The following is a 27660-nucleotide window of genomic DNA, read 5'->3' on the forward strand; positions in this document are numbered from 1 at the left end:
GCGGGGCCGGGGACGGAGGTGAGCGCGGGCCGCCCGGTCCCGCCCCGCCCCGCCCCGCCCCGCCCGCGGAGGGAGCTGCCCCGGAGCCCCGACGACGCCGAGCCGCCGCCGGTGCCGGCCGGAGCCCCAGCTCCTGGGGAGGGCGTGGCCGTCGGGGCGGCGGGCGGGGAAGGCGACTCCGAGCTCGGCCGCGCGGTCGCCTGGGCCCAGCCCCGCAGCCGGCTCGGCGCGCGCCGTCCAGACCGGTGGAGGACCGGCCGCGGGCCCTCCCGGCTGCCCGCTCGGAGCCCAGCCTGTGCTGCGCACAAGTTTTCCTCAAGTGCCGGGGCCGTTTGCGGTGAGAGGACTCCGCCGTCTTTGGGTGACTGCACACACGCTCTTGAACCTAGAGTCAGCAACGTCCCCTCTCCGCTCTGCACCTGTCGCGGCCAGAGAGGCCAGGGGTCTGGGCGCGAGCCCACACCAGACTGGGTCTGGGGGTTCAGGGACCCCAGCTCGGGCTGAGGTGGGGACGGGCCCTCGCCAAGGCCACCAGCATCCCTTCACCGGCAGCGTCACCCTTAACCCTCGCACAACCTGGGAACAGACGTGGTATCGTGCCCGCCTCCCAGATGAGGGCACAGGCTGAGAGAGGCGGCGTCTCGCCCAGGATGGCGCAGCCTGGCGGTGGCCCAGTCGGGACAGGCCCGGGGTGTTGGCCCTACATCCAGCCCTCGAGGAGGTGACATTTCTACTGTCAGGAGGGCAGACTTGCAGGGTGGAGAGAGCTTCCGGGGAGGTTGAGGCAGAGAAACCCAGGGGATGGAGCAGCAGCGGGTTTTGTGGGGTCTTCAGCCATTTGCTTCCTCTACTAGGGCAGGCGGAGGGCTCGGCCAAGGGGACCTCTGTCCCCACAGCCCAGAGGGTGGCCGAGGGGGGAGTGAGCAGCAGGAAGTGGCTGCTAACCTCTCTGCTGAGAGCCGAGTGCCCGGCACAGGACTTGGGTCGGGGGTTCTGAACGCCGCCTTCCTGGTGAAGGGCAGGTGGGGGCTCAGGACACAAGAGACCATGTGTGGAACTGAGGCTAGAGCCCTGTCCTCTGGACTAGCTGACCTGGGGCTCAGAACCAAGAGGGTTGTGGGTACTGTCATCCTGACACCGTCCCTAAGGGAAACGTCCACTAGAGTGAGTCACCGCCCGGCCGGTGTCCTGCTTCCCAGCATCCCCTGGTGAAGGCGTGCACAGCCTCGGTGGGAGCCGCCGTTGTGAATCCAGCAGCACCCGGAGCTCACGCAGATCGGCCTCCTCTCCTGCCTCTGCTGGGTGGCCTCCAGCAAGTCCCTTACCCTCTTGGAGCCCCAGATCCCTCCTTGTAAAATGGGGCTGCTTGAGATCAGCGCGTCGACAGGTTACCGTGTGATTGGTTGATGGATGGGAGGAGCAGAACATCAGCCCTGTCATAGGTGCACCTGCGCCTGGTCCCTGCTGCCCCCCCCCCGTCCCTCCCCACTGCTGCCCAGCCTTGGGGGGATGTGCTGGGAATGTCCCAGGCTTCTTATGTGCAACCGAAATGGGTTTTAAAAGCCAACCCAAAGGTGTCTCTACCTATTTTTAGAATACAAACTAGCGCTTGAAGTTCTGTAGCCGGAAAAGTCCACGTTCCATCCATGTGGTAACATGCAAGCTGTTGTACCAGCCACCAGCCCCCTTTTCATGGGCTCCGAGAGGTAAAGTGACCAGCCCAGGGCCACACAGCACGTCCATGACATCATCCGGGGCTGTGGATTCCAGATGCCGGCTTCTTCCCACGCCGTCTGTGCGTGTTTCATTAAGATCTAGGGCCTCTGACGCTGTGGGATTAACAAGCAGATCTTTGTTCCGCGGAGGCCCAGGCTGTGGGCGGGCCCAGCAGCTGTCAGAAGGGCCTTCTTTATTCTGATGTACTAATTGCACTAGTAGAACCCTTGCAGTTTGAGTGGTTTTACCTGGTAATTACCTAGGCTGTTGGGCTGGGACGGGGGGAGGGGTTAGACACCTGGCAGGATTCTTCCCTTGTTTGGAGGCCCAGGCCCCAGGCCCTTGAACCACCGAGCCTGATGGCAGAGTCACCGTGGTATCGGCGCCCACGCCCGGGCTCCCATACCTGGGCCTCCAGCTCCACCTCTCCTGTGGGCCTCATGTGGCTCCTGAGAAGCCAGACCTGGTGTCTGCCGGGCCCCTGAGCATCCACGGCAGCCTGTGGGACCCAGAGGCCAGGGACCTGTCACAAGCAGATGCTTTAGGAAGCCGCGTCGTGGCTGATGGTGTCTCTCTAGGGAGGCCGGGGCTATGGTCAGAGCCGGGGCCCCTGGCGGCCTGTAAGTCAGTCTCAGACTGTACACCCTTGGCTCCCCTTAGTCAGGACACGGTCATGGGGGCGGATACCCACGTGGAGCAGTCAGGGTCTGTCCTGGGTGTCGCCGTGCTCAGGGAGAGGAGAGCTCCGAGCTGGGAGGCAGCGCCCAGGTTCTGGTATCCCCTGGGCCCATCACTGATTCCTTCCTGTCCCGAGTCACCTCCCTTCCCTCCCTGAGCCTCTGTTTTCTCGTCCAGTCCAGCGATGGTGCCGGAAAACCGGGGGCCTCCCATCGCTGACCCTGTGGCCCTGTTTTGGAGGCAGCTCCTCACGGCATCACCCTGTCCCCTGGGCGGGAGCGTGGGTCTGACTGGAGCATGGCCCAGCCCGCGGGGAGGGAGGAATGAGGCAGGAAGGACCGACTCTGCAAGTCTCTCCTGGTCCTTCTGCACCTGAGGCAGAGGAGCAGCAGCTCAGCTGCCGTGTTCTAGGTAGAGAAACTGAGGCACAGGCAGTCCTCCAGGCAGAGGTCCAGCCAGAGATGCATGGAGCCGTCTTCACTGTTGTCCCGACCCTTCTCTGACCAGACTTATTCCCGAGCCTCAGGCGGCGAGGATGGGGGAGTTGACCGGAGGTTTTGGGTTTGGGGGCGGCAGGGCTGAGTGGGAGCGAGGGACCTGGCCTACGTCCTCCTCAGTCCTGTGACCTTGAAGGGGCAATGCTTGGTGTCCACGAGCCCCAGGGTCACTTTGTTTGGTTCTTTGCCAAGGAATTCTTTCATTTTTATGAATTCACTCAGCAGATAGTCCTGTGGCACCCGCTCCGTGCCAGGCACAGTTCTAGTTCCTGGGATGTGACGGTGCACCTAACAAAGTCCCTGCCCTGGGGGAGCTGGCCTTCTGGGGGGAGCAGATAATAAATACATAAGCCACAAAGATGGTCGTCAAGTGGTCTAGACAGTGACACTCCCCATCTGGAAACCAGGAGTAGATGGACAATGGGGGGCAGACGGACCTGGCAGGGGGGTTCTGACCTGGACTCAGAATCTGCATCTTGGTGCCACCACCCGCTGCGCGTGTGATCTGGGCTTTCCAGTCCACCTGTGGGAGCCTCAGTTCCTTCCTCTGTAACATGCAGGCCCTCGTCGTACCCACCCTGCAGGACTGTTCAGGGACCACGTGAGATGGCGCCTGTGAGGACCACATGCCCAGGGCTCTCGGGTCTGTCCCTTCATTTGCATCACAGTTTTGGTCACAATTTTGTTTTGAAAAGAGGAGAGTGAGAGGAGTTGGGTGATTTTCCCAAGGCCACCCAGCAGGTGATCGTTGTGTCCTCTGCTCTTCTCCTCTAGAGAAGCTGCCTCTCCACCCAGGGCGAGGCCTGGCCCACCACTAGGTGTCTTAGTGTCGCCTAATGGGACTGTCTTGAATGTATGTTGTAAACTGAGTAGCTCATTTCAAAAATACCTTTATTTTGGGATTTTATAGAATTAATGGATATTCATTATAAAAAATTTATACCATTAGGCTCATTATAGAATTTCATTATAGAAAATCAGACCATATGTTCAGAAACATGATATGAAAGCCCCTTGTAATCCTCTCTGCACTTCAGAGAAAACCAGCATTTCATTCCTTTGTTGTAGTCTCCTCAACCACCCCTGACATTTTATCAATACAGAAACTAATATTTTATTTTTTAATAAAATGGGGCACAAATACATATCATCTTGCTACTTTATCTTTCATTTAACAGTAAATCCTTTGTCCATCTTAAAAGCTATTAATGCGACCATATGCCCAAAGTGGCATCCTGTATTAAAAATTAATTTAGCTTTATTGGTATGTAATTGACATATTAAATTATAAGGTTTATAAAATCTTATATATAAGATATATATCTTATAAATATATAAATTTTAAGACATATAAAAATTATATATATATATAAAATTATATATATGACATATAAAATTATAAGATAATTTATTAGATAAGCGTGCCGTGTGGTGACTTGATACACATGTGCATTGTTACAGGATTCTTCCCAGGTATTATTTATCACATCCATCACCTCACACATTTAATCATGCGCTGTTGTGTTACCAGCTTTAGTCCTCATATTTTACATTAGGTCCTCAGACCTTATTTATCTGATAGCTGAAAGTTTGTACCCTTTTATCAGTCTCTTCCTATATCCCCCACCCCTCCTCCAGCCCCTGGCATCTACTTTTCTACTCTCTGTTTCTATGATTTTGACTTTTTTTTTTAATTTTTAAAGATTTCACTTAGCATGCAGTATTTGTCTTTGTCTGGCTTATTTTCACTTCGCATAATGCCTTCAAAGTGCAGCCTGTTGTCACAAATGAGAGGACCTCCTTTTTTGCATGATTGAATATTCCATGATACGTGCATACTACATCTTTTTTGTCTGTTGATGAACACTTAGGTTGTTTCCATGTCCCGGCTGTTGTGAATAATGTGCAGTGAATATGGGAGTGCAGAGATTTCTTTGGGATCCTGTTTTCATTTCCTTTGCATATATTCTCAGAAGTACGCTTGCTGGGTCAGTCTTTCAAGGAACCTCCATAATGATTTCCACAGTGGCTGTAACCAAATTACATCCCGCCAGCAGTGCACGAGGGCTCCCTTTTCTCCACATCCTCACCAACACTTGTTATCGCTTGTCTTCTTGAAGACAGCCATTCATTCTAACAGGTGTGAGGTATACCTTATTGTGGTTTTGATTTTCATTTCTCTGATGATGAGTGATGGTGAGCACCTTTTCACGTGTCTGTTGGCCATTTGTATGTCGTCTTTGGAAAATGTTTAGTTCCCCTGCCCATTAAAAAAATTTTTTTTTGCTGTTGTATGAATTTTTTTAAAGATTTTATTTATTTATTCATGATAGACATAGAGAGAGAGAGAGAGAGAGAGGCAGAGACACAGGCAGAGGGAGAAGCAGGCCCCACGCTGGGAGCCCGATGCGGGACTCGATCCTGGGACCCCAGGATCATGCTCTGGGCCAAAGGCAGGCGCTAAACCGCTGAGCCACGCAGGGATTCCCATGTATGAATTTAAAAAAAAAAAGATTTTACTTATTTATTCATGAGAGAAAAAGGCAAAGGGAGAAGCAGGCTCCCTGTGGGGGTCCCAATGTGAAACTCGGTCCTGGGACCCCAGGATCACACCCTGAGTCAAAGGCAGATGCTCAACTGCTGAGCCACCCAGGCGTCCCTGGGGCCATGTCTTATCCCTCTTTAATCCCTGGGGAATCATGAACGACCTGAGAACAGGGACCAGATCTTACTCCTCATGCCACTCACCCCAGCCCCTGCGTGGCAGGTGCACAGGGCAGACCGCAGAGTGACCACATCACTTGCAGGATGAGCCAGATGGACCAGGCAAGGTTAAGGGAGGAGGAACACGGCTGGAGGCAGGGGCTGAGAGCAGGGGCAGGAGCCTGGGCCTGGTTGGGTGGGCCAGAGCAGGGCCGCCCTCCCTGTCTTTGTGGAGGCCGACCATGGGTGCAGCATCTCCCTGGGCACTTCCCCGGGACCTCCAGTCCTCCCAGGGTCTTGCCTGGAGGAAGGTGGCTTCAGCAGGCATTCTGGGAGGGGGTGAGTATTGACAGGAGAACCTCATTGACAGGTGACCCCCCCATCCCAATATCGACCCCTAGAGGGAATCTAGGGCCACTCGTTTTACATCATCTTTAAATCTGAGAGAATGTGCCTGCCCCTGCCCACAGATGGGGGCCCCTCCAGCCCCCATCACCCAGTCCACCTCCTCATGGGAACCCATTCCCCAAGGGAGAGAGGGCTGTGTCACTGTGACCACATCTTTCTGGAAAACTCCCACAGTTTGGTCCTCTCCCCGGGTTTGCACCAGGGAATCGTATCCTTGCTCAGTCTCCTTGGATCTATTTCTGGCCTTGAGAGACTTGATGTGGCCGAGTGTGCGGGTGTTCCCTTTTAATTTGGGGTCTAAAGCCATCTGAGGCCTGGACGGCAATCACGCGTGTGGAGCCATTTATGGAACAGCTCTTGAGAAAGTCAGTAATGAAAAGTGACTAAAAATACGTTAGAAATGCAGCCCTGGCCTCCTCTGGGCAGCACTGAGATTTGTGGGTGGGAGGAAGCAGACCTGGTTCAGATGCAGACCTGGTGGGTGATCAGTTCTGCAGCTCGTCCACGGGCCTGCACCAGCCATGGAGGCCTGGGGGTTGATCCAGGTTGAAGGGGGCCCCTCAGCCCTGTCACTGGCAGGATGAGCCAGACGGACCCGCGCCTCTGCCTCTGGGAGCCTGGGGAGCCTGCCCTCCGCCTCGGCAGCCCGGCTGGGTCGGGAACGGGGGCCGGTCCCACAGCAAAGTGGAAACACAGGTGGCTTCTGATGGAGACACACTGTGGCATGGAAGCCATTCCCAGGCCAGCAGGCTGCCCCATGTCCTGGGGAGCACGGCAGACACGTCCCCCTCTGGGCCCCCAGGGCACAAGGAGCTCAGGAAGGTCCACTGAGAGTCTCCTGTCTCTGGCCCACGTTGTGCGGTCCTGCCCTCAGTTGCTCACCATCCAGAGGGGAACATGAGCCAGAGATGGGGACCCCCGGGCCAGGAGAAAGGAGAGGCCAGCAGGTTGATCGGTGTGGGGTCAGAGGAGGACAAGGGGCCTTGAGAGTGGCCTCAGAGGACGGGAGCCCTCAGACCCAGCAGGATGGGGGCACTCAGGAGATGGGGCTTTTGGGGAGGGCCTTGAGGTGGGGGAGGGCAGCATTTGCATCCAGGAGGCCCAGGAGGCCATGAGGTTGGGCCAGGCCAGCTCAGGGGGGGCCTGGAGCCAGAGCTTGGGCTACTCCCGGGGGGCCCTATGGGGCTGGGGAAGGGTTTGAGGGCAGACAGGTCAGAAGATTCTGTTCTCTGAACAGCAACTTGGGGTGGCTTACTTTTGGTCAGAAACAAGACAGATTTAGGTCTTCTGAGTGACTCTGAATTTTTTCCAGGGCACAAATATAGCCACAGCTTTTGTTGGTATAGGACTGGTGGACTCAGGGTGTGGCATCTGGAGATGCAGCCTCAGACGCGGTAGGTCGGATGTGGATGGCGGTCACGGAGGGTGGAGGCCACCACCTCCCCACAGCAGGCCCTTCCTGAAGTGGGATCTGGAGGTTGGTTTATCAGAGACCAAGGAGAAGGCCGAGAGTCCTATTAGCATACGTTGGTGATTCATAATTGTTTCTGGTTCCGGAAGCCGCATTACAGTGATTCAGAAAGTAAATTCATTTGCTGCTTCTCCAGACAGAAGCTGGTTCAGTGTTTGATCATTCTGGGCAGCTTTTATAATTATGTAGAAAATAAACATTTAGCAGTGCCTGTTGTCTGGCCTGATGAATACTTTGTGTGTGGCCCTTCATATTCTGCCCATTTATCTTTGGGAATGGACATTTATATGTAATTTTGTCGGGGTCCTTACTGCAAAAGGATATTGCCAAATTCCTCTCCAACTCATTCCTCCTAGCAATGTGGTAGGATATTTATGTCTGCTCTCACCTATTTCTCAAAGGCCATGCTGAGCACCCTCTGTAGTACCCTCTCCCCTTCCTCATTATTTTTGAGCCTATAACCCTCTATATTCCACTTACAATGTAAACAGCATCATCTGTCTTCCTTGTTTTTTTTTCTGGTGGTGTTTCTGTTGTGTCTCCCCCCATTAAGACCATAAACCCCATCAGTGCAGAGACCTGACTTACTGTATTTCCAGTGCTCAGAACAGTCTCAGATGGAGGCGCCTGTGGGGCTCAGTCAGTTAAGCCTTTGCCTTAGGCTCGGGTCTAGATCCCAGGGCGTGGGATTGAGTCCTGCACCGGGCTCCTTGCTCAGCAGGGAACTTGCTTCTCCCTCTGCCTGCTGCTCCCTCTGCTTCTGCTCTTTTTCTCTGTCAAATAAATAAAATATTTAAAATAAAAAAGAACAGTCTCACATAGAGTAAGAACTTAATAAATTTGTTTATAAATTGAACTTGAGGGCAGCCCCGGTGGCACAGCGGTTTAGTGCCACCTGCAGCCTGGGGTGTGATCCTGGAGACCCGGGATTGAGTCCCACATCAGGCTCCCTGCGTGGAGCCTGCTTCTCCCTCTGCCTGTGTCTCTGCCTCTCTCTGTGTGTGTCTCTATGAATAGATAAATAAAATCTTTAAAAAAAATAAAAAATAAATTGAACCTGAAAAACGAATGAAAATTAAATGAGCAGATTAGGACATTTATTTAGAAAAAGATCATTCCAGATCTCCCCTTCCTCTCCTCCCCATGGCTTTGAAATTTCTGGCATGGCCTCCTGAGGGTGTCCTATCTTGGCACAAAGTAGGGAGATTGCAGTAAGTAAGGCTCCCCCAGAACTCCTGTTGAATGGCTGCTCCTCCCAGTGCGTTGCATGGCTGTTCACCAAGCCCTTCCATGGCCTTGTGAGGAAAGTTGGGCGGTGCCCTTATTCCGAGTTCATGGAGGAGATGAGGCCATGAGGGGACGTAGTACCTGGTTGGTGCAGGGTCTGGCCTGACCACTGCCAGAGCCCCCGGTAGTGCCCTGAGCTGCCCCTTTGGCTAAAACAGGCTTGGCCTGCACAGATAACAAGGGGGCATAAGGTACCCAGAAACACTTTCCCAGAAAACTAGCTTTTGGAAAACCTGTCTCCTAACTCAGAGCAACAGCCACTAAAAAGGGGGCGAATCTGTAGGTTACCTCTTCCCATCCTCCCAACTGACTGTCAGATAAAGGAGCTTTCTTTACCTGGTTCCACACTGCAGTAAATATCACTAATTTCTGATGAAAAACATGACTTTCCTGAGACTGTCCCTCCTCCCAGTGCTCGTCTGGGACTGCCAGGGTGGCAGTCTCCTGGCTGAACTGCTGGCCGGTTCATCAGTTTCACAAACCCACAGGGTGGAAGCTTGGAACTGGGTACCCCAGGCTCCCTTGACCCCCCCGGGTCAGCCAGGGAGGGAGGCCACAGAACACGGTCCCCCCCCTGTGGAGCTGGCAGGCTCGGGGTCGTTCTCTCAGTCCCCAGATCCAGCAGGATGTCAGTGTCGGGCCTGCAGACCAAGCTTGCCCGGGGCCCGGGGACCCGCCTGTCAGCCCCCAGCCCGGGGAGCAGGTCCCTGCTGGCTGCTCTGGGAGGAGTCGGGAGGCCGCCCCCGCCACCCTCCTTCACTCTCTGTGCCACACCCTGTCACGGCCTATGGCCTCCACCTGTGTCGTCCTGCACATCTGGGAGCCTCACACAGCCAGGTGACAGAGGTGCTCCTTGTGGTCTCTGAGTCCACAAAATGTCACCAAAGCTCTGCAGGTGTGGGTGTGAGCGTGTCTGTAGGGCGGAGGGGACATGTGTGTCCATATTCGTGGCACACGTCCTCGGTGAGGGTCCAGAGCCCTGCCCTCCACACTCTCTGCCCCCGTGGGAGGACCCGGATCCCACCCTGGGTCACACTGCCCCATGGACAGCCTGGCTCCGGGGTGGGCACATACCGTGCACCCCCCACCCTGTCAGAGGCTGGACGTCCCGTTCCTTCTGCTCCCGGGGCCGGGAGCCCATCTCCTCCTGTCATCATGTGTGTCACGGTGACACTGGCCCGCCCTGCCCAGCTGCCTGCCTGTCCATCCCTGGACCCGGTCCCCACCGCGAGGCCAGGAAGTGCTCCCACATCCGCCTCCATCACCAGCCTGGTGACTTGTGGTCACTGAGCCCAGTAGCCAGAGAGACAGTTTTTAAAAAGACTCACAGACGTGTAATTAAAATCTCAGCGTCGGGGTTGGGGAAGGTGCTGGGCGGCTCCCGCCCCTGCTTTCCGGAAACACAGATTTGTGGCCTTTGAAAGTGACAGGAGGCTAAAGTAAGACGCTGCTAAATATACCGTCCTGGGCATTTCCGGGCAGCGGGGGACATGTGGGCTTCAGTCGCCCCCCCCAGCCTCCTGTCCAGACACGCCAGCCCGGCCATCGGGCCCGCCTCGGCCCCCTCCAGCCTGTGCCTCACCTTCCCCTCCTCCTCTGTCTTCCACTCCCCCGCCTCCCAACCCACGTTGCGCCCCTGCTGCCCAGAACCCTGAACCCCACTGGCCAGAGGCATAGCCCGGGCCCCTAGGCCGGAATGCCAGCCCTCGGAGCCAGAGCACAGCCAGGCTCACCGCCCAGCCCCACCGCTGATCTGCGGGCGCCCCCGCACCCACACCTGCGCCCACCAGGTCCCCTGTGCCTGGAATACCATCCCGCCACCTGCTCCACCCGACACGACTCTGTCCCGTCCTTCAAGGCCAGGGCAGGTGGCAGCTCCTCTGGGAAGCCTGCTCAGATCCCACCACGTCATGGGACCGTCCAGCCTCCCCAGGACCTGACCAGGTGTCCCCAGGGGCGATCGCTCGTCCCTTGCTTGTCCTTGCTCCTGCCAAGTCTCCCCCTGGCCCTCCTTCCTCCTCCGCATTCTCCCCAGGCAGGACCTCCATCCTTTGGCCCTTTGCTGTGTCTCAAGGCTGTTGTTTGCCCTTCCTGTGCCGTCTGTGCCTCAGCCCTGTGTTCAGGCTGGCCCTTCCTTCTGCGGTGTCCTCCTCCAGGGACACTGTGGCCCATGTGCCGTCACCCCACGGGGCCCAGCCCCAGTGTCAGCTGCAAACGCTCCCCTCCCCAGGCTCCCATGCACACACGCTGGCCTCAGAAATGCACTCGGTTCTGTGCCTGCTCCTCTTCCCTGAGGAGGGATGTGGCCTCTGTTCATCCTGGGGTCCCAGAGCCAGCGGGGATGGGGCGGGGCCGGCTGGGTTTGGGGTTGGGGGCCAGAGGCAGAGGCTGCTCTTGCGGCACCACTGTGTGCGGGGCCCTGTGCGAAGCCGTCTCAGCCCCAGGAGGCAGGGCCTGGGAGCAGGCCCCTTTGCAGAGGAGGAGGGAGCCGTCCCCACCCAGGCCACCAGGCCCCCGGCGCCCTCCCGGCTCTGCCCAGAACACAGGTGACCCACAGCCCCGCTCTGTCTTACAGTGGAGCGTGACCGCACCCTGGGCCACCAGGAGCCCCACTGGAAGGAGTTCCACTTTGACCTTACCCAGATCCCAGAGGGGGAGGCGGTCACAGCCGCTGAGTTCCGGATTTACAAGCTGGCCAGCACCCACCTGCTCAACAGGACTCTGCACATCAGCACGTTCGAGGTGGTCAGGGAGCAGTCCAACAGGTGCCTACCCTGCACCCGCCTCCCGATGAGCCTGTGGGTGTGTCTGGCCTGGCCGTGGAGGGGACGTTCCCCAGAGGATGGAGGGATGGAGGGGAGCTTCCCGGGGGACACACCCTCAGGGATACACATGGCCAGAGGCCTCGCGTCACCACGGGGAGAAGCCCAGCATTGGTCCGGCTGCAAATCCCTCCACTGGTGTCCTGGCTGTGGGACCGTGGGCGGGTCACTGAGCTCCTGAGCCTCAGTTTCCACGTCCCTACTGGGTACAGCAACACCTTCCCACAGTAGATACGGTGAGATGAGGCAGGCGAGGGGCCCAGCCCGAGCCAGGCGGGGTAGGTGCCCCACGAGTGGGCCCCAAGGTGGGGGCTGGAAACACAAAGGCAGCTGTGCCGGCCCTCAGTTAATTGTTTTTTCGTGTCCACAGGGAGTCTGACTTGTTCTTTTTGGATCTTCAGACGCTCCGAGCTGGGGACGAGGGCTGGCTGGTGTTGGACGTGACAGCAGCCAGTGGCCGCTGGTTGTTGGGCCGGAACAAGGACCTGGGGCTCCGCCTCTATGTGGAAATGGAAGATGGTAAGGCTCAGGCCCGGGCAGCAGACCTCCTCCTGGGGGCTCCTCCGAAGCTGCTGGCGGGAGGTGGCTGCGGCCCCTACCCCCCGCATCTGGCCCCGGAGGCCTGGCCCTTCTCAGCCCGGTGGCTGAGTGATGATCCCCTACCCGCTGTGGGGCCTCAGCGGGGCACAGAGGGTGAGGTTCCCATGGTGGGAGGCCCCCACCACCACAGTCTCCCTCCTCTCCTTTTGCAGAACCATTTGAGTTGCTAAGAGAGAGTCCATGTTGTCCCTGCCACGAGCAGCGAGCAGCGTGAGCAGTGGGGAGTGTCTGTAGTGGCAGGGCCTCAGGGAAGGGATCACACCCTCAGACTCGGATCAGAGGGGCCTGGCTTTAAGTCCCAGCGCTGCAGCGCTCTCCCCCGGTGACCTCGGCAGGATGCTTCCCTGCCCAGTCTGTTTCCTCCTCTGTAGAACGAGGTTTCACGCCTGCGCTCATTCCCCAGGTAGCCCGGGAGAGCCTCCTTCGTGGGCAGCAGTGCAGAGGGAGAGGCCGAAGGCGGGTGCAGGATGGGCGTTTCTGGGCCACACACGGGGCTGCCGTGGCTGGAGCGGGCGGTCAGGGCGAGGTGGGACAGGAGACTGACCGCTGGCGGGGCAGGCTGAGTGCGGGTGACGCGGGGCCCGGTGTTGGAGCCTTGACAGCTCGCTGTATTCCATAGCAGCGGAGGATGACAGGATCTGATTCCGGCTTTTAGAAAAGAGGCTTCTGAGACAGCCCCTCGAGGAGGGGTCCCTCCACCCCAGTAGGACTCCGCTTAGTGACTCGCTTCCCCGAAGTCCAGGAGGGCCGGGCGGGGGGGAAGTAGAGGAGAAAGCTGACCTCACGACCCCGGCAGGTGATCAACGCTCACAGGAATGTCACATCCGTCCTGTGTCCCTTTGACATGATGGCATGAGAAGGGCCCTCATCTCCTGGTCTTCCTCCCAAACCCAGAACCCCCTCTCACTGTTAGAGAGACGTCAGACAAACCCAAGTTGCGGGACACGCTACAGAACGTCTGACAAGTACTTCGCAACGTGTCGAGGTCATCACATACGGAGACGGTCTGAGATACTGTAACAGCCCACGGGGCCTGAGCAGTGGTAACAAGTGGATGGGACCCCGGAGGAGAAGAGGACATTGAGGAAGACGGATGGGGTCCGAACCCGTCGTGTTTAGCGCAGCATCAGACAGCAACATCGGTTCATTAGTCACGACAAATGCACCGCGCTGACCAATGCCAACATTTCCCGGGGAAACTGGCCCTGGGCACCTGGGACTCTGCAGGGTCTTCGCAGTTTCTCTGTAAACGTCAGCTGTTGTAGACCAAGACCTTGACCACATGTATGCGACAGTCCCCGCCCCCGACATCAGCAGCGGGAGTAGTCTGTGCGGGACAAGAGCCAAGTCAGAGGCCCTGAGCCACACGTGTGCGGTGGGAGCAGACAGGGGCTTGTTGGCAGCAGCAGAAATGGAGAAAAGCAGGTGGAGGAGGAATCGGGGAAAGTGTGGATCCAGCCAGGGGCCATTTTAATCGAATCTTTTTTCTCCTGCCTGAGTAACAGTAGAGGAGGGGCAGGCTTGAGGGAGCAAACCAAGAGTGCTCTTTGGGTGATGTTATTGAGAGCCCCGGGGAACGTCAGATGGACCGTCATCTAGGACGGGTGAGTGCTGGAGGCACCCGTGTGGGAAGCGCTGACGTCTACATGGGTTGAGAGCCATGGGCCTGGAGCAGGTCCTGGGAAGGGGATGGCCATGGAGAAGGAAGGGGACCGCCCAGAGCCCTGGGGCCTCTCACATGGAGAGAGCTGCCGAGGAGGGACCATGTGATGCGGCTCCCATCCCGCAGGGTGGTGGGCTGAAGAGGGCAGTCTTCCCACCAACCCCCAGACCCAGGGTCTGTCTGCTCCTCAGTGACCTGGTCGGGGCCTCCACAGGCACCACTCCCTCCCTGTGGGGCTGCAGGGTCCAGGGTCTGGGTCCCGCATGCCTGGAAGCACGTGGCTTCCGGAGCCCTCTGAGCATGAGGGGCTGGGACATGGGGGGAAGCCTGGTCCCGTGTCACTGCCCTGCCTGCCCTCCCTGCTCCATGATGGGTGGTGGCGGTCTGTCCCTGACCTGGACCCGAGCCCAGAGGTGGAGCCCACGATGGCAGCCTTCTGGAGGCCCGTGGTGGCCCTGGGATGCTGTGACCCGCCGGCCGCTTGGGGCCTGTGCTGGCCAAGACCAAGGGCGCCGTGTGCAGCCTGGTCACCAGCGATGATTCTCCTACACGGATCCCGCGGAGCTGGTGAGAGACACGACCCACAGGGCCAGGACCATGGTCGGCGGCTTAGGGGTCTGCGGGATTCCAGAACCTGTCAAGGCGCTGCTCAAGACACGGGTCAGGGACTTGCGTGTGGTCAGCAGCGACATGGGGTGGACGACTTCGGGCCGGGCCTCTTACTGGGACCGAGCGATCACCCGCAGCATCTGCTGCTACATGGGGGAGAACTCGCTGTGCCAGAGCCAGTCCCTGTCGGGCGAGCAGGAGCTGGAGCTGCCAGCCCAGGGCTCCCTGGCCGAGCGCATCCGTGCGGGGGTGGCGGGTGCTGGGGTGCCCGCGTTCTACACGGCCTCCAGGACTGTGGTGCAGGAGGAGGCCCCCCACATCAGGTACGCGCCCTTCGGCAGCATCTCGATCACGAGCCGGCCCCGAGAGGTGAGGGAGTGTCACGGGAGCCACTGTCCTCTGCAGCGAGCCATCGCGGCCGGTTCTGCGGGCAGAAGGGTGGAAGGCCAACCCCGCAGGAAACATCATCTTCGGAAGAAGCGCCAGGAATTCCAACGTGTCCATGGGCAAAGCTGGAAAACCTCAGTGGTGGAGGTGGAAGAAATCGTGGGTATGGGGACGTTTGCCCCGGAAGCCATCCACGTTCCTAACGTTTATGTGGACCCAGAACACAGGGGGGAATGTGAGAAAGGCAGTGAGCGGTGAAGCTGCGGACGGAGGAGGGTGAAGAGGCCGAGTCTGTCGGTGACCCCCAGGCCTGAATCCAACACGGGCAGCTCCGGAATTTGAGGAGGCGCGCACGCCGGTTTGGGCGTAGGAATCCCCCTCTGGCCAGCAGCTGCGTCAGCCTGGCTTGGACTGTCCTCTGCACGGGGACGGTCCTGGGCTTGGGTCCGTCTCCATTCAAAGATGAGGTGGGTGCAGATCCCGTCGCTGTGGGCAAGCGGACAGTCCGTGTTTTCCCCGGGGGCTGTTTTTCTCCAGCGACGACTGGTTTGCCATGATTCGAGGGGACACGTCCACCTCAGTGTCCCAGGAGCCACGTGGGATTCCTGGCGACTGGACGATACCCGGAAAGAAGGTGAGAGGCATGGGGGTGCCGTGGATTTGGTGTCCAGTCTCAGGACCGGAGTGGTGGCCCCGTGGACCACTGCACCAAGGACAGCGAACCCCAAGTCTGGGACAGGTGCACCTGCCACCGCCCGGGATGCGCCGTGTGGACCGGCTCACCGCCGGGGGGGCCGGGTGCGACGTGCACCGGACGTCCTGATGCTGATGGAGCTCTGGGACGGCCTGACGGTGGACGAGGCAGCGGGCGGCCCCCCGCGTGTCACCACCTCGGACCCTCGCAGCACTGCAGCCTCGCCCAGGAAGGAAGCCCTGCTCACAGAGGGCGCGTCTCGTCTGAGCCCGTTGGGGTTTCACCCAGAGGAGGTGAGCACAGCCGTGGGGCCAGGCGGCCCGACCGGTTCTCCCGGCGTCTCAGACTTGCTACCGCCGCACAGACTCTTCTCTCACGAGGGCTGTGGCTTCAGTTAAAAGCAAGGGGAGAGCGCAGCCGTTTGTCCTGTATGTTCTGTGGGTCCTGAGGAGACTTGCTCGTCCCGGGGCCCCCGGGGGCCTTCCTCCCTGTGATACTCCATGAAGTTCCCTGCAGCTCGGAGGAGCCCGCAGCAAGGCTTTCTGGGAAGGGCCTTCCCTGGCGACCGGGCCCCGAGATGTGGGGGGTGATGAGGAAGGAGCCACCACCCCCGTGCCCAGGGCCCCGCTTCGCCAGCACCGTGAAAAATGCACAAGCGTCAACGTGCGTCGTGAGCGGGGGTGCTGTCGGCGTGAGCTCGTCTTCCCGCGGCCCCTCTGACTTTTCCTCTGGGGCCTTTCGTCTCGCTGCCAAATTCTGTTTCCCGGTAGCCTGCCCTCTTCCTCCCTGCTCGTTCTCCTCACGGCTAAATAGATGTCTCTGGAAGGACAGCGAGGCTGTGGAGCTGGGCCGGAGCCCGGGGGGTGCGGGGACAGGGCGGGGAGCGAGGTGCCTCCGTGGATGCACAGTCCAGCCTGTGCTGTCAGAGGCGGCGGCCTGTGGTAGGAGGGCTTCTAGAAGCAACCCTAGGCCCCTTCCGGGAGTTCTCATGTCCAGTCACGGGCTTCCTGTGTCACCCCGGGCACTCAGACCCCTGTGTCTGTCCTGGAGCGCTACACCTGCTGCTGTCGCTGCTCCCTTAGAACCAGGAGAGGCTGTGGTGGCTTCACCCCGAACCTACAGAGTCCCCTACGGGAACAAAGTGAGTTCATCTGCAGGCGTGTGTGCGTGCAAATGTGTGTGTGTGAGGATGAGACCACAGCCTGGCGTGGAGCGGGCACCCTCCCTCACGTCGCTGTGAGGTGCACACAGCCCTCAGGAGCATGTGGGCCAGGCCTGGGGAGTCTCGGGGGTGAAGGAAGGCCTGTGAGCGGCCTCCCTGGGGCCTCACCCTGAGGGAAGGCAGCCCCTGCGCCCTGATGGGGCCACCTGGGGGCGGGATGGATGGTGGGGCACCGTCTGGGGCATCCGGGGAGGGGACCTGACGGTTGTCCAGCCGCCCCGTGGGGCAGGCCAGGCTTCCCGGGCGCAGCCGGCTAGAGGAGAGTAGGGCGCTGGAAGGGAGGAGGAGGGATGAGCCCCTTGTCCCCCCGTGATGGAGAATCCTAAGCAGAGGGACAGAGCGGACCTGGGCCAGGGCTGGGACCGTCCAGCTTTCAGCCCGGCGCCCTGAAGGTCCCTCAGCGAGGCTCCTGGGTCACACCCCCCCCCCGCAGCCTGAGGTGGGCCGGAGGGTGCGGAAGGGCCTGCGCCCAGAGCAGGGGCCGCAATCGGGCAGGATTCGTCCCGAGTGGAGCCTCTAACGGGTCCAGCGCACCTGTTTGTGGCGGTGAGGTCAGAGGTCAGTGTCCGGGTTGACTGGTTGTTGGAGCATCTTGGCCCGAGGACACGGCCCAAAGCTCGGCTGTCTAGGGGGTACCGTCGCCAGCAGAGCAGGACCGCGGTGGGGCGGGCGGTGCCCTTGACCTGCGCTGTGTCACGGCGAGTCGCGGGAGGGCCGCCGACGGAACACGTGGTGCTTGTGCGTGTGCACGTCTGCGTACTGTGTGCTCAACGCGTGTGTTTCTCTGCATACGTGAGGGGGGTCAGGGTGGCCACCCCGAGGTGACGTGTCCCCAGAATGGAGCTGTTGGCTCTGCGTTACACGAAACATAAGATGGACTTAGTGTTCAGCTCCTGTCGTTTAACAAAATTCCTCAGGAAGAGAAAATGAAGGGGCCTGTGGCCACTCGTCTTTATCGCGAAAGCCAGCACGTACCCCACGTGCCTGGAGTGGAGCTAATATCCAAATATTATGTATATTTTCTCAAAGGAGTTTTATAGGCTTGAAATGCTCGGAGTGGAGACATCTTAATTGCAGTGACCATGTTTGGGTGAAAAAGTTGGAAAAAATAGAGACTATTACGGTGACTGTTGTGTAAAGCTTTGATTGGCATGATAACATTCCAGAAAAATGAAAATGCCGAGTTGGAGTGGGGAGAGATTTCCAAGTGGTATTTTCCTCCGAGGCCACTTTGCATTGCTGTTGTGTCACTTTGACAATTAAAAACCCAGGAGGCGAGTGGCCCAGTCGGTGGAGCGGCCAACTCTTGGGTTTGGCTCAGCTCGTGATCTCAGGGTCCTGGGCCCGCGCCCCGCGGGGCCCTGCGCCAGCGGGGAGTCTGCTTGAGAGGCTCCCTCCCTCTCCGCCTGCCCCTCCCCCCGCAAATAAATAAAAGATCTTTAAAAAGTCAGGAGGACATTTGGAAAGACAAGGGGCCCAGGGAGTCTTACTGGTGGAGGGGACGTTCCCAGGGTCGTGAGTGTTTCTCCTGGCATCCTCGTCTCTAAGCAGCTGCGGGATCAAATCCCATTTTCCCGGGTGTCCCTCTTCCTAGCCCGAGGTCCCCGTGTCCCCCCCCCACAGCCTTTCCTCTCTTGTGACCCACAGACCTGGGGTTAACCCTGTAAGTGAGTAAGGACTGGGGTCAGACCGACGTGGGCTGGACCCCGGCCCTGGGCCTCTGGCCAGATGTCTCTGCCCCGCTGCCCTGTGTCCCACCTGTGGGCCTCAGGGGACACTCAGCGCCCTGCTCTTGGCCGTGCCAGGCAGAGCAAGCCGTGGCTCCCACCTGGCGACCGCCCCAGTCCCCTGGGTCACAGATCCATCGATCCCCCGAAAGCCTCGGGGCCCTCGGACGGAGGTGGGACCCGGGGTGCTGTGCGCCCCTGGCAGCCTGGCTCTGAGGCTTCCTGGGAAGCACGTGGTCCAGGGACCGTGGAGAGGCCTGAGGTCACCAGTGGGAGGAGCTCGAACGTGTAGAGGGTTCACCGGTGTCACAAACAGCGACCCTGTGGTGGCGAGGCCCCTCCCCCCCGTGCCCCTGGGACCGTGTCCCTCCGGGTGGGGACACCGTGCAGGCCATGGTGGAGGGTCCCCGCCGTCCCCGTGCACCCCCGCCCGCGAGTGACCGCCTTTCTCCTCTCTCCGTCCCAGGGCACAGCGTGGATCCTGGCCTGGCCGGTCTGCTGGGGCGACGGGCGCCGCGCTCCAAGCAGCCTTTCCTGGTCACTTTTTTCAGGGCGAGCCCCGGTCCCGTCCGCGCCCCTCGGGCAGCGAGGCCCCTGAAGAGGAGGCCGCCGAAGAAAAGCAACGAGCTGCCGCACCCGAACCGCCTCCCAGGGATCTTCGGTGAGGTCCGGGGCGGGCCTGGGCCGGGCTCGAGGACGGCGGCGGGGACCGAACCCTCGGGGCCTCAGCGGCTTCAAGCCTGTGGTCACCCTCCAACGCTTGTCTGACACCTGCTTACCTCGTGGGCCCCGAGGACCGGCCACCGGCCTCCGTCCCCGCCTCCCAGGGGCGCCTTCTCTGCCCTCCCCTGGCACCAGGGCTTTTTCCAGAAGTCTCCCTTAGCTTCAGGTGCCCCTTCCTCCAGGCACTGGTGGCTCTCAGGTCCCCCCTGGGTCCCCCGAGGATCCACAGTTGTTTGTGTCCCACCAGGCTGAGCCGCTCAGGATCAGGGATGGGCCTGCCCTGCCCCTGCCCTCCTGCCCCCTTCCCTCCACGGGGGGTCACCCTTTGGCCTCCAGGAGCCCCTCCATCGGGTGGAATGGGTGTGGCAGGAGAGGTGGGGTGAGGTCAGGAGGGGTCTCTGCAGAAAAGGAGGAGCCACCTGTGGCCCAGGGTCCCCTGGCTGTTTACGGGAGCATCGCGGGGCCGCAGTTGGAGGTCAGGGGAGGCTCTGAGCAAGTTGCAGGGTTGCCCTGCAGCGATCGGGAGCCACCTGGAGCCGGCGAAGGCTCTCGAGCTGGGTCATGGCACCAGCACTGCTGCAGGATGGGCTTCAGGACACCAGGGCATTAGTTTCACTTCATTCATTTATTCAACAAATGTGCCCGGTAGGGTGTCCCCGCCCTGGGAGCTCCCTGTGGTGGCTGCCCGGAGCAGGAACCCCAGGAAAGCCCCTGCTTCTGTCCCTGCAGATGACGTTCACGGCGCCGATGGCCGGCAGGTGTGCCGGCGGCACGAGCTCTACGTCAGCTTCCAGGACCTGGGCTGGCTGGTAAGTTCCGATTCGCCTCCTTTGCTTAAATGACCGTCCCCACCCGAAGATCCTAAGTGTGTCCCCGGGGGAGGTCCCATTACGGTGACTTTAATTTTCTTGTGCGTTAGGTTCTGATGTGTTTTCTGAAGGGAGAATGTCTTAGTGTGAGGAGGTGCTTTGGGGTAAAACCGGGGAAACGGGGCCAGTCTGAATCCTCAGCCATGACACGTCAGCTCTGCAACAGGGAAACAGAGGCTGGGGCTGCAGCTGCAGGAGGCGTGGGCTCCGGGGGACAGAGCTGTGCCCGCCCCCTGCCGGGCCTGCTGGTGGTGCCTCCTGGGGGAGCCTGCCTGGAGGGAGCCGAGGGTCGGCAGCCTGGCCTGGGGCTGCGGGAGGGGAAGGGGCGGCCCGAGTCATGCCACGCTGGGTGCTAGATTCGGGGCTCAGGAGGGGGCGTCCGCCGGGACTCACCCTCTCCCATTACCCCCCAGGATTGGGTCATCGCCCCCCAGGGCTACTCAGCCTATTACTGTGAGGGCGAGTGTTCCTTCCCGCTGGACTCGTGCATGAACGCCACCAACCACGCCATCCTGCAGTCCCTGGTCAGTACCCGCGTCCGTCCTGCCCGGACCCACGGGGCGGGGGCTCGCAGCGCCGGGTGGGTGGCAGCCCCGGGTGTCGGGGAGGCTCTGTGCACAGGAGCTTCCCTGCATGCACGAGCAGTTCCGGGCTCACGCCTGTCCAGGAGCCGGTGCCCGGGTGGCCCAGCTGTGTGTGCACCTGCACCCGCACACACCCGACTTACCCTGACTGCTGGCGCGCCCCCACCTCTGTGCGCTACACACGCGACTTACACGACCTGCTCGCTGTGGTCAGACGCACGGCACACAGCAGACGTGCGTCCCGCCTGGGTCCCTGTGTGCTCTGAGCACACGCACCACCGTGTCGCCGGCGTGCTTAGCCTCCGTGTGGCACAGACGTACGCGGGGTGAGCGACGGGCGTGTGCATTGGGCCTCCCGCTGCATGTGTACGGGGCCGGGTGACGGGTGCCCCGCTGAGCTGCTGGGCCTCGGCCCCCTCTGTTACCTCCCCGTCGGCTCTTTGTCCTGCTCCTTTGGCGCTTGGTGTTCCCCACAGGTGCTGTGGCTCCCGTGCTGGGGGGGGGGGCAGCCTCAGTGCTGGAAGATCGCCCCTGGGAGGGGCGTTGTCGCTGCCGCTGTCGCTGAGGGTTTTCCTACCGCTTTGCAGTGTAGCTCGAAATCTGGGATTGTCAGACTTCCAGTTTCGTTTTTCTCTTTCACGACGCTTTGGCTCCTAGGGGGGTTTTGTGGTTCCATATAAATTCTGGGATTGTTCTAGTTCTGTCACAAGTGCTCCGGGTGTGATGATAGGGATCGCGTTAAGGCCGTGTGTACCCTGGGAGGCGCGGGGGCTCTACCAGTACTGCCTCGCTCAGCCACTGAGCCTGGGGATCTGCCCGTTTGTGTCACCTCCACCTTCTTTCATGATTGTTTTATAGTTTTCGGAGTATTGGTCTTTCACCTCCTTGGTTAAGCTTAGTCTTTGGTGTTTTATTATTTTTGGTGCAACTGTAAATGGGTGTAAACTGTAAAAGAAACTCTTTGTTTTCTTATTTTCTCTTTCTGCTGCTTCTATTTAGTGTATACAAATCCCACATTTCTGTATACTGGTTTTGTAGCCTGTGACATTACTGGATTCATTTATCAATTCTAGCAGGTTTTTTGGTGGCGTCTCTAACGTTTTCTACATATAGTATCAGGTTATCTGCAAACAGTGAAAATTTTTCTTCTTTCTTGATCTGGTTGCCTTTGTTTCCCTTTTTCTTGTCTGATTGCTGTGGTTATGACTTCCGGTGTTACGTCGAATAAAAGTGGCGCAGGGGCATCCTTCCCTTGTTCCTGACCTTACGAAAATCTCTGGTTTTCAGCATTGAGTATGATGTTCACTCTGGGTTTTTCATATACGGCTTTTATTTTTGAGGTATGTTCCCTCTAAACCTACTTTCCTGAGTTTTTTTTTTTTTTTCATGAATGGATGTTGTACTTTGTCAAATGTGTTTTCTGCAACTTTTGAAACGGTCATATGGTTTTAGTTCTTTCTCTTATTCATGTATCAGATTGACTTATTTGTAAATATTGAACAACCATTGCATCCCAGGAATAAATCCCACTTGATCATCGTGAATAATTTTTTAATGTATTGTTGGATTCAGTTTGCTAGTATTTCGTTGAGGACTTTGCATGTGTATTCATCAGCAATGTTGGCCTCAGTTCTCTTTACTTGTAGTGTCTTTAGTTATGGTATCGGTGCAATGCTGGCCTTGTAGAATGAATTGGGAAGTTTTCCTTCCACTCTTCTCTTAGGAACAGTTTGAGAATAGGTGTAACTCCTTTTTTTAATGTTTGGTAGAATTCGCCTGTGAAGCCACCCGGTCCTGGACTTTGTTTCTTGGGAGCTTTTGATACTGATTCCATTCCTTTGCTGGTAATTGATCTGTTCAAATTTTCTTTCTTCCCTCTTGTAGTTTTGGTAGATTATGTTTCTAGGAATGTATTCATTTCTTGTTGCCCAGTTTGCTGCCGTATAATTTTCATAATACTCTTCTATTATAATCTTTTATATTTCCGCAGTGCTATTTCTCCTCTTCACTTCTGATTTTGAGTCCTCCCTCTCTTGCTCTTTTTTTTTTTTTTTGAGCCTGACTAAATGTTCATCAATTTTATTGATCTTTTCAAAGAACTAGTTCCTGGTTTCCTGATTTCATCGATGCGATTTGTTTTTAAGTAATCTCTGCACCCAAAATGGAGTTCAAACTCATGACCCCAGGATCAAGAGTCCCATGTTCCACCAACTGAGCCATCCAGGTGCCTTGGTCTCTTTTTTTATTTTTTGTTTCTGTTTCATTTATTTCTGTTCTCATCTTTAGTATTTCTGTCCTCCTGCTGATTTTGTTCTTTTTCTAGCTCCTTTAGCTGTGACATAAGGTTATTTCAGATTTTTTTGCTTTTTGAGATAGTCCTGTGTGGCTATAAAATTCCTTCTCTGGACAGCTTTTGCTGCATCCCAAGGATTTGGGACAATTGTGCTTTCGTTTTCATTAGTTTTTTTTCCATATATTTTTAAATTTTACTCTTTGATTTCTCGGTTGACCTATTCATTTTTTGACAGTATGTTATTTAACCTGCATGTATTCGTGCTCTTTCCAGACTCTTTCTTGTGTTGGGTTTCTAGTTCTGTAATATTATGGTTAGAAAAGATGCATGGTATGACTTTAATCTTTTGTAATTTATTGAGACTAGTTTTGTGGACTCATATGTGATCTGTTCTGGAAGGTGTTCCATATGCACTTGTAAAGTGTATATATATATATATATTTTTAACGATTTTATTCATTATTCATGAGAGATACAGAGAGATAGGCAGAGACATAGGCAGAGGGAGAAGCAGGCTCCATGCAGGCAGCCCGATGTGGGCCTCGATCCTGGGACACCAGGATCATGCTCTGGGCCGAAGTCAGGCGCCAAACCACTGAGCCACCCAGGGATCCCATAAAGTGTATATTCTTAAGGTGGAATGTTCTGAATATATGTTAAAATCATCTGGTCAAATGTGTCATTCAAAGACACTGTTTTCTTGTTGATTTTGTTTGGATGATCTATCTGTTGATGTAACTAGGGTGTTAAAGTCCCCTGTTATTACTGTATTACTGTCAGTTTACTACGTGTTTGTTATTACTGTTTTATGTATATGAGTGCTCCCATATTGGGTGTATAAGTATTTACAATTGTTATAGCTTCTTGTTGGATTGTTCCCTTTATGATTATATAGTGTCATTCTCTGTCTCTTATAGTCTTTAAAGTCTGTTTTGTCCCATGTCCTGGCTTCATTATCGTGTCTGTCTGCACGATAAATGCTTCTCCACCCTTTCACTTTCAGTCTGCAGGTGTCTCACCATCTGAAATGGGTGTTTTACGTAGGCAGCGTATAGATGGGTCTTTTTTTGTTTTGTATCCGTTCTATTACCCAGTGTTTTTGATTGGGGCATTTAGTCCGTTTACATTCAAAGTAATTATTGATAGGGATGTACATGTTGCCATTTTGTTTTATTTGCCATTCCATTGTGGTTGTTTTTGTATGTCTTCTGTTCCTTTCCTCCCTTGCTCCCTACTCTCATGTCTAGTGCAGACTTTTTTTAGTAATATATGTGGTTACCTTGCCCTTTCATTTTTGCACACCTATTCCTGGCTTTTGATTTGTGGTTACCGTTGGGTTTGTACATAACATTTTCTGCTTAGAGCAGTCTGTATTAAGTTGATGGTTGTTTAAGATGAACCCATTCTTTACTCCTCTCCCCCCACCTCATCATTTAGGTATATGGTGTCGTGCTTTACATCCTTTTATTTTGTGAGTCCTTTGGCTGATTTTTATAAACATACTTATTTTTACTGCTGCTTCCTACTTCCTACTTTTCTTAATCTTACTTATGATCTTTTCTTTCCACTAGAAAAATCTCCTTTAACACTTCCTGTGGGGCTGATTAGTGGTCATGAATTCCTTTAACTTTTGTTTTCTGGGAAGCACTTTATCTGTCCTTCTGTTCTGAGTGATAGCCTTGTTGGACAGAGTTGTCCTGGCTACAGCTTTTTTCCTTTCAGCACTTTGAATATATCATGCCACTCCCTTCTGGCCTGCAGTGTTTCTGCTGAAAACTCAGCTGATTGCCTTCTAGGGTTCCCCTGTATGCGCTGTTGGGTGTTTTTTTTTTTTTTTTAAATCCCCTCTTGGTGCTTTAAACATTCTCTGTAGCACTCCTTTTTGCCATTTTGATTACTGTGTGTCTTGGAGCAGATCTCCTTGGGTTGATCTGGTTCCAGGATCTACCTCTTGAATCTGGATTTCTGTTTCCTTCCTCCTATTTCTTCAGCTGTTATTTCCTCAAATAAATATTCTGCCCCTTTTCTCTCTTTTCTCATTCTGGGATCCCTGTGATGAGGATGTTAAATGCTTGATGGTGTTGCTGAGTTCCTTAAATCTATTCTCATTCTGCGTAATTTTCCCCTCTCTCATCTGGTGACCTTGATTACTTTCCTTTTTTTTTTTTTTAAGATATTTATATTTATTTATATTTATTTTTTTATGAGAGACACAGAGAGAATAGCAGAGACATAGGCAGAGGGAGAAGCAGGCTCCCTACAGGGAGCCTGATGTGGGATTTGATCCTGGACCCCGGGATAATGACCTGAGCCAAAGGCAGATGCTCAATCACTGAGCCACCCAGGTGCCCCCCTGATTACTTTCCATTACTCTGTCTTCCAGATCACTGATTTGTTCTCTGATTCCTCTAGCCTACTCTTTATTCTATCGTGTGTGTGTGTGTGTGTGTGTGTGTGTGTGTTAAGATTTATTTATTTGACAGAGAGATGAAGAGCATGAGGGGGACAGGGGGAGAGAATCTCCAGCAGACTGCACACCAAGCAGGAGTCTGATGCAGGACTCGATCCCATGACTCACCTGAGCCAAAACCAAGAATCAGACACTTAAGCCCTTGAGCTACCCAGGCACCCCTCCAGTGTGTTTTAAATCGCATTTATGGTGTTCCTCATCTCTGACTGGTTGTTTTTTTTATCTCTTTAAGGGTCTCACTGACGTCCTCCACTCTTTTCACGTACGGTATCATTGTGGTCATTCCTTTAAAATCTCTAGCAGGAAAAAATAAATAAATAAAATCTCTAGCAGGTATATTGCTGACGTTTCTCTTAGGTGTCTTGCTGTGATTGTGTCTTGTTCTTTCATCTGGAATGTACTGTCTCCTGATTCTAACTCTCCACGTCTGTCTCTGTGTGTGAGGAAGGTCAGCTACGCCTCCGGCTCTTAAAGGCAGCGGCCTCCTGAAGCCGAGGTCCTGTAGTGCCCTGCAGCGGTGCCCCCGTTCACCGGAACCGGTCTTCAGGGGCGTCTCCTCTGTGTGTGTATAGTCGTCCTTCCCTCTCCCCAGGGCAGGAGTCCCAAGGAGCCACTGGCCCTGGTGGGGCTGCTTGCTGCTGCTGGGCTAGCGTGCCACCTCGAAGGGGCTCAGCCCACCGTGTAGTGGGGGGGGCACGCAGTGTTTGCAGGTGTGTGCGCTGGTCCCCTGCTCGAGGGCAGCCGCTGCTGCAGGGCCCGAGCCGGGTGTGGCCAGAGCAGCTTGGGTCGTGGGGAGCTGCTCTGGGAGCTGCTGGCAGCAAGGCCTGTGGGAGGGGCCCCTGGAGGGGGGCAGGACTGCAGGGAGGGGTGGAGAGGTGGGTGGGGCCTCGGGGGCGCTGGTTCCCACGGGGTGCTGGGGGGCGGGGGGGAGGGGAGGAGGGGAAGGCTCCGCGGCCCCTGGGTGCCCCGGGGTCTCTGGGCTGTGCTCTGGGAGGGTGAGCAGCTCCCAACTCAGGTGGGGCCCCAGGCGGGGTGGCTTCTCCCGCCACCCCCCCCTCACCCAGCCAGGCTGCTGCTGGCCCACGGGCCGCTGGAAGTGCTCAGGTCCTAAGAACCCCGAAATCCAGCCCCTCTGGGTTTCAACACTGGCCGCCAGGGGCTGTGCCTTCCCGGGGCTCCTGGTGAGGGTCCGCCCCCTCCGCCCCCTTCTGGGCCCTTCTCTCTGCCTTGGGCCTTGGAGTCGGCTCTGGGTCAGTCTGTGCGTCCCTCACCCTCGGGGGTGGCGTCTGCTACCAACGCGGCACCCCAAGGCTTACGTGTTACTGACTCGGGGTGGACACCTCCTAGAAGGTGGACCTGGACTCCTAGCTCCTGTGTCCCCAAGCCTGTCTGGGAGCTCCAGGGGCGAGGAGATGCAGCACCGCGGGGGCTTTGGCTCCGTGGTAACCGCCTTTCCCTCATCAGGCTGGGTCTGCCCACCCCCCCTGCCCGCCCCCAGGAGCCGCCTTCTGCCCGGAGCTCAGTGGGATGAGGCACGTGAGCCCCAGCTGCCCTTTACGCACCTGCTTCCTGCTCCTCCCGGGGCTCAAGGGCCTGCGGGCCGAGGGGCCCCTGCAGCTCCCAAGTCCGGCTGGCTGGGTGGGCTCGGGCGGCAGGTGACATCGGGGGTCAGGGGCCACTCACGGGGCCTTGGGTCCCACCTGAAGGGCCAGGTGGGTGGACTTAATCCCTTGTCCAGGGCAAGCAGGTGCAAAGTGCCACCACCTGCCTTGCTCTCTGGAAGTGGGGCTCCGGCTGCAGCGCAGAAGGACAGGGGTGGGGCGGGGCAGGCAGGGTGCCAGCGGGGGGCTGTGGTGGCCACCGCCAGGGTGTGGTACAGGGCAGAGGCGGGGCGGCCCTCGGGAGGGGCAGGGAGTGGGGCACCTGGGGTCTGCAGGTGAGCCCGTTGGGCTGGAGGGCTGTGCTGACCCCGAGGTCCTGGGTGCCGACTGGAATATTCCCTGTGTCCCCTTCCCTCCCCATGGAGTCCGTGAGAGTGGGGACCAGGTTGGGACATCTCTGTGCCCCGATCCCGGTGGGGCTGGCGTGAGGCCTGTGTCCTGGATACGCTGGTGTGGGGAACGAGCAGAGAGTCGTTGTATCCCCTTGGCAGGGTCGTGACTGTACCCAGAGCGGCCCAGCCAGTGACAGACCCTGTGACCTGCTCGCCCAGGGCCCACACCAAGCTAAGTGGGCTG

At 57.1% G+C, this 27660-nt stretch overlaps 1 protein-coding gene across 1 annotated transcript in view; it reads left to right on the top strand.

Moving 5' to 3' along the window:
- BMP8B (bone morphogenetic protein 8b) overlaps nucleotides 1-27660 on the top strand; it is a 32644-nt gene that overhangs the window by 546 nt on the left and 4438 nt on the right. Inside the window, exons 2-6 of the mRNA XM_055342143.1 lie at nucleotides 11336-11525; nucleotides 11953-12101; nucleotides 18951-19145; nucleotides 19937-20016; nucleotides 20490-20600. Of these exons, the coding sequence (XP_055198118.1) occupies nucleotides 11336-11525; nucleotides 11953-12101; nucleotides 18951-19145; nucleotides 19937-20016; nucleotides 20490-20600 (725 nt within the window). The remainder of the gene's footprint in view (nucleotides 1-11335; nucleotides 11526-11952; nucleotides 12102-18950; nucleotides 19146-19936; nucleotides 20017-20489; nucleotides 20601-27660) is intronic.

The sequence above is a fragment of the Nyctereutes procyonoides genome, unplaced genomic scaffold (assembly GCF_905146905.1).
Source record: "Nyctereutes procyonoides isolate TBG_1078 unplaced genomic scaffold, NYPRO_anot_genome, whole genome shotgun sequence".
NCBI lineage: Eukaryota > Metazoa > Chordata > Mammalia > Carnivora > Canidae > Nyctereutes > Nyctereutes procyonoides.